Source organism: Opisthorchis viverrini (genome assembly GCF_000715545.1).
Source record: "Opisthorchis viverrini unplaced genomic scaffold opera_v5_228, whole genome shotgun sequence".
Lineage (NCBI taxonomy): Eukaryota > Metazoa > Platyhelminthes > Trematoda > Opisthorchiida > Opisthorchiidae > Opisthorchis > Opisthorchis viverrini.
In genome coordinates, this window is record NW_008751882.1 from 128,321 (window position 1) to 135,164 (window position 6,844).

Genomic DNA, 6,844 nt, shown 5'->3' on the forward strand with positions numbered 1-6,844 from the left:
CAAAGCAACTGCAACGTCACTTTTATAGAACACGTCTCTACACATGTTTCATCCTCTGGGGTAAGGAGACCTCTACCTACTGACCAACCTGGTATGAGAGGCTCTGTGGATGTTGCGTGTACATTCCCCATTATAAGCTATGGGGGTGTGCGCCGTCATACCGCGGTGGGATCCAGTCTCCTACTACCGGATATATAATGCGGCATAATGTACTACGAGAATGTACCGGAAAAAAATCGACGCACTTGTGGCATTCGACAAATTTTTTCTGAAACTTAAGACACTAACAAGGTATCTATGATGCACGGTTGAGTGATTCGTGTGATAAGTTCAAGAACCATCACAGTATTCGGATGACAACTCCTCATCTTTTCAGGACGTCCTGAATCAGAAAGGGGAGGTGTATGTATCTGGTGACAACCTGAGTCACGGAAAACCAATGTGTCAGACCGTCATCATCAACTGACAGCTGTCCGTCATGTGTGAGCAAGATGACGGAGGTTGACAATACGGGTATCCTGCACGCATAGCATAAACAAACTCCCCGCGTCTAATGGGAGTCTAAACAAACACCAATCAGAGACTTCATGTCTGGGAAGAAATCCCGCATAAATGGGATCAAAAGTTACCTGAAGCATCGAGTTCACGGCCATTTGTGTGTCCTGACGAAATACATTCGGAGATGCGATTAGGCACCCACACCAACCGACAACATCAGTCTTCTGTGCTAGTCGCGGAACATTTTGTTGATTGGTCCTCGGTATGCCTTAAAACATGGCCAGGTTGGTAAATCAATTCCTTGGCTGAAGAGAGTCCTTGTGCAGGGAGCAAGACACCACCTAGCCACAAGCCCAGAATTTTTTTACAAAACCCTTCTGAAACGTGTGGAAAAATCTAGATTCGACTGGTTCATCTTCTGTGGTGGGGTCATACCGAAGAGAAGGAACACTGGGATCGAATTTAGAGGATCGCTTTCTCGTAGAGATGGTAATGAAGTCCGAAAGTTGACCGGAAGAGGTGGATACCGGTGTGCTAGTGTAACGGTGATACTACTGATGGGGGAGCATGTGAGTACCATGTTTTCTTTTTGTAAATTCGCTTTGCGTCTTCTTTGAAAAGGGAGACCTATTGCGGGATTTGTGGAGTCGCTCTGTAGCATCTGCTTGGGTTTGAGCAACAGTCAATGAATATCCAGGATGGGTGGATATTCAGTTTTTTTAAATAAGAGGCATATGAGAGTTTCGCTCCCCTGTTCGATAGTCTTTAACTGTTCAGTTGTTTTCCAATAATTAACTCTGCAGCGAAGGCCTTCTTCCTTGCACTAGTATCCATTCACCTCGTTGTTTCTCATCACACACTCTGACTACAAGAGTACGCTAGTGAGCACGTTTTTAGATGACTCATATTTTTCATAGTATACAAATAAAAGCAGTCTGGCCCAAAGAGGTGGATATGGGTGCGACGGCAGATACTACTGATGAGACATGTGAGTAGTAAGTAGTTTTCTCATAACTCCGCCTCGCATCTAATGGAGTTTATTACGGAACCTGTGAAATTGCTTTACAGCTTTCGTTTACAATTGCGTGATAGTCAATGAATATCCGCGAAAATTCAACAAGACGCTGGAAGATGTTCAGTTTTTAAAAATAAGGTGCATATGAGATATTTACTTTCCTGTCCAATAGTTTGCCACCGTTTAGTTGGTGTTTACTATAGAACAACCCCGCCGCAGACAACTTTCCTCCTTGCATGGGTACGAAAAAGTCACATAGTTCACATAGTTGTAAGGTCGCTGGGTGTGCGGTAATTCCTGGGGATTCCTGCTTACAGACACAGTTTTTTTCGCAGCAGATTTGAAGGTTTGTACTAACGATGGCATGAACCACGATGCATTCATTTCCGTGCTGGTTGTGAAATTCTAACATTCAGTAGGTCGTCCAAAGAACCTACACCCAAGGAGCAAACCCTTTCAAGCAGTGGAGAATCCAGTCTTTCTTCACTATGACAGGTGTCCCTTCTTCGCCTTGTGCATGAGGACCAGTGTAACATGTGTTACTGAAGCCAGGTGTGACTAACAGGTGCACAGTATGTACCGTTCCTTTGTAGTGATGCAAAATATATCAACCAGAGTTTAATCTGCGGTTTCCCGACGTCACTGCACGAATCAAACTCACGTGACAATGCAAGGAGTGAGAACAAGACGAAAGTAACATTACTAAAAAAGTGTTAAATGTCGGTAGCTGGATGTAAGCGAGAAATGATAGCATGCGGTTACGCAACTCATAAAACAGGCAGTCTTACGAAGTAAGGCTTTGTGGTTGAACAACACGTGTGATAAAGGTGATTTGAATACCAACCAATGTTCGTGTCCGGGTTGTATTGTTATTCCAGTCCGATTTTGTCTTCGATTCGTGTCTAATTGAATATTTTCAAAGTTCAATATGTTGGCAGTTTGGATGTGTTTGTCACTTTTTCTCGTTCAGTGTTGATCTGTTCGTCAAGCTTGGCAATTGGCTTGCAAGCATTTTGTCATCAAACCAGGAAGCATAATCGGGTTGGACTGGTGACGAAGCGCTTACAAACCAAATGCCTAGAACGGTTAAAATATTTGAACTGTAGTGGCTCGAATGGGCAAGGTGCTGTGCTTGCTCCAATAGGAGGGCAGACATGTGGATACTATAGAAGCAAGCCTCGAAAATGGAGGTGAAGTAAGGGAATCAGGATGTACAACGTTAATTTCACACCAGAGAGTGGTGTGAAACCAAGGTAAAGTTCATACCTAAAAAATACTTGCATTTCTGTACGAATTCGGTTCACATGGGGGACTCAACTGAATCTCTCGTTTATGCCGCAACACACATTCTGTCAGGAAGCGTTTCGACACGAAAAGTATATGTGCGGATGGCGACGCGTCCCCAAGGTCACCGTCGGTACCCGGATAGCAGGTGCGTTGGCGGAGCTTGTCAAACACGGCTTGGAAGCATACTCCCAGCGGAGTGGGTGTGAACGTGTTCAAGGCAGGCAATTCGCCACTGGTTGGATAGAGCGAACACGTGAACGACCGTAATGGCCATTTAGCCATCCTATATATTTACGCAGAGGCTTTGTATGTTTGTCCTGGGTTCCCCGGCTTTCCTTTATTGCGTGGTCTGGCAGGCTTAGGTCAGCAGTAACCGATAGACGGTCATTCACGACACAACACATTACTCGTATAGTTTCGACAGCACACGAAATAATCCGCCGTTCTGCTTCGTGCTCATCGAGTAGGCTCTACCCCGAATTCCCACTGGCCTCATGTTCTAATTAAACATGAACTGGAGAGATTTCGGCAAATGCTGTCATTTGCACACGAATTTGGTTTTGGTAAGAGACTGCGCTGAATCCAGCCGCATCTCCCGTTCACAAAGGTCCGCGCTAAGAAGGGCGAAATCGGTTGTGAGCTGTCGAAGAGTTTTCAGCCAACTTGTGAGTAGTGCTGTGATGAACATGACTGATACTCTATTCGTTGCTCTATTCATTATTCTCCTGTTTTAATATTCCATATGCTGTACATATTCACCAATTCGAATACATACGTACTTGTTGTTACGCTTCGCTGAATTCTGGATTTCTAGTTTGTCGGGTTGTACCGATCTACGTACGTAACTTAATTCTCACAGTGTCCCTCAACCTTTGCACGCACTGGTGCGTATAACCGATGGGTAGATTGGTTGAATTCGTCAAACTTCCTGACCGCCTCGTACTTGCAGATATCATCAAATTTTCCTGGAAGAATTTGGACCTTCCTTGATCCTCTTCTACCGGAATCAAGGATGGCGGATAGTGTTCCCAAGTATCACGTTAGGTTCCTTCTCTAGGCACACAGTGTTCTTCCAGTCTGTCCAACACAAAAAACGCCATAGTTGATACAACCGACTCAGTTTCTTCGGCTCGTGTTGGACTCTTTCGTTCTTGAAATCAAACCACGCAGAGTAGCGATCGATTCATGAGTTATCATGATTATTCGTTGATTGTATAACGTCGATGAATTTGGATATGTTTTCGATGTAGAGAAAGACTATACATTTGTTTGTCTGTTCCCCGTGTAATTGCTGCTGTCCAACCAGTTTCTACTTCAAGTTTTTCATGACAAAATCGTTTTGATATCCATCGCTTTGGAGCACTCCGTGTAAGCCATCTTTCTCTGTCAACACTGCAGTGTTGCAAATCATCCCTACCCTCCATAACTTTGTGAATACAACTCACATGATTGCTCTGTGGTTACTGATATAGTTAAGTAGTTGACGTCTTTTTTACGTACGCACTCCAACAGAAGATCCTGTATGAGGGTCAAGAATGCTTCGGTGGTTGTAACTCACAGATCGAAGAAACTTAAAGTGCCCACTGAGGTTAACCAAGTGACCTACAACAGGCTACCACGAACGAACAATTGGCTACCCCCAGACTCGGAGTCCTCTTCAAAGCTTGCAATCAGCAAAAACCGGGACAAGCGAGGTCCTTCAAGTATGGATTCTCTTCAGCAAAATTCTGTGTTGACAGTGGTCTACCGCACTTGAAAATCACCGAAAGGTAGGTTCACTTTGCGGCATATAAAACCAACTCATCGATCACTGTCCACAAGTTCTGCTACAAGATCTCTGTTCACACTCATCGGTTTCAGGGCGTTGATCGGTCTGCTCGCAAGCGTTTCGGGGCAAACCCGTATGTTGTCTAACTACACTGATAGAGAGTAAGGGGCCTAGAAACGTGCCTGCTATTCCTGTAATCGATGAAAGTGGGATTACTCCCAACCAATTGTCCAATGTAGAAACCTTCTGATACGTTCCGCTGAATTCACGTGTTTGGAGTAGAACTTTCAAGTTTGGATTGCGCCTCATTATTATGTTCTACTTGAACCCAAATTGGACTGTTTTTGAGAAACGCACTCATCTGCGCCTACCTGATGAGCCCCGAGAAGGGCAAAACCGGTCGTGGGCTGTCGAAGAGTTTTCAGAAACTTTGTGAGTAATTTCCTTCATGAAAATATACTGTGATATCTCGAATATCGTGTCAACTGAATCATGAGGCGGCCTGTGTGCAGCACCTTCAGTTGAAGGTTACCGTAAACGAGATATTCAGTTGAGTCTCTCTTGAAAACCAAATTGATTTGCAAATGAGTGTTTTTTCTCGAGAAGAGAGGTAAAGCCATTAATGGACTGTCGAAGATGTTTCAGCAACTTTACAAGTGGTATGTTATGAAAAGTGGGGCTGCTGACTTATATGAACTGTCAAGGAACACTTGGCTTCTACAACGTGTAAGGACGTGTAAGGCCGTCAAGACACCAATTAATTGGAGGTACGAACCTACAGATGAAATCTCAGCTCATCGATCGATTTGTATGTGTGAGCTAACTGTGACCTTGCAGTTTTGCTTCCGTTGATGAGCAATGTAATCCCCACGCTTTACATTTAGAAACTGCACCCGAACTGATAGTTTAGCCCTCACAGCGTCAGTCGGATGCAGTTCACACTTTCTTTCGACCTTGTAACTCCACCCCAGTTGATGGAAAGTGCATATTAGTCACTGACTGCCTGTGGCCATTTTGCTCGTTTAGCACAGGGTGAGGTCAGATGTAATAACAGTGGTTAGTTGGATGTCTGCAGTTTACTTGCATAGCGAACGGCCCTATGCCCGGTTCATGGGCTAACTTCGAATCCTGTTTGCCAGGTCTTCAAAGGATAGGAGTACTTTTGCTACTCATTTAGCCGGTGTTCTTGGATAATGCGAAGGGCACTTAGAAGCCCAGTTTTTCGGTTCAAACACTCTTGGAGGTGGTTCAAGGAATTTAGTACAAAAAAATAGTATCCACTGCTAAAGAATCACCTCAAGGTAATCCGTAAACCGCCTCTTGGCGGAGCGCTTCTTCTTGGGAGGTTAAGAAGTGGATTTCATTTATGTGGATATTCGTCCTGATCAGTGAAAATTCCGTCTGAGAAGTCTTTGCTCGAAGAGCCAGTCAACACGTCTGACCGAGTGACGTGTATCCCGTGATTGAATGATGAGCTGCGCCATACCCTGGCCGAAAGGTTAAGTATTTAAACTACTAGCCAGGAGGTCGCGGGTTCGTGCTCTGCGGGGTTTCGTGAGATGCGCACTGCTGATGATTCCCAATAAGGATGAAACAGCTGTAATCACTGCTTCTCAGCTTTGAGTATAGATCGTCTTCACTTACAGGACGAAATCTCCACAAAAATTCCCGGATCTCCTCACATCTCCAACGAGTTTCTTTCACATACCGCTACTTCAAATAACATTCGTGAGTGAGCAATACAACTACACGTTTCACCTTAATCGCCTACACAGGTGCGTACTGATGAACCCGTGTAATTCTCGTCAGTCGGTCTCACCTGGGCCATTTTGAATGCTCGTTTGTTCCTCATCACACCAAACTCTAGTTGAAATCATGAAACAAGACGGTTTATGTAAATGATCTGTTGTCGCGTAGCAGCTCCAACTCGCTTGGAACTCGAAGATGAATGGTCCAGTCTAACATTCAAATCTACTGCCTTAAACACGTAGTTCAAAGTGAAGTGCTCCGGTGAATGATGCTGTGAGCCTACACTTTCAATCAACATTTTAAAATCAAAACACATCGTAGTAAGATAAAATGCCAAACTCTGATGTTTCGGTCGCTGTGGGTGCCTTTTTTTGAGGGTTCCTGCTCTAACAGTTCGAATCTTTTCCAGATAAGCTCCACTACAAATGCAAAAAGTGCATATGTGAAAAGTTAAGCCCCGCCACTTTTTGCTAGCTCACACACAACCTTGACCTATTTTTGATGAAAACACTTCCCCATCCGTATCC

The 6,844-nt window shown here is 44.4% G+C and overlaps 1 protein-coding gene across 1 annotated transcript in view; it reads right to left on the reverse strand.

Annotated features, from left to right (window-relative positions):
- Positions 1 to 3,082, reverse strand: part of T265_08555 (hypothetical protein) — a gene marked incomplete at both ends in the record, with an annotated part of 48,834 nt that extends 45,752 nt beyond the window's left edge. Inside the window, one exon of the mRNA XM_009174400.1 lies at positions 2,791 to 3,082. Coding sequence (XP_009172664.1) covers positions 2,791 to 3,082 — 292 coding nt within the window. The remainder of the gene's footprint in view (positions 1 to 2,790) is intronic.
- Positions 3,083 to 6,844: the final 3,762 nt, after the last annotated feature.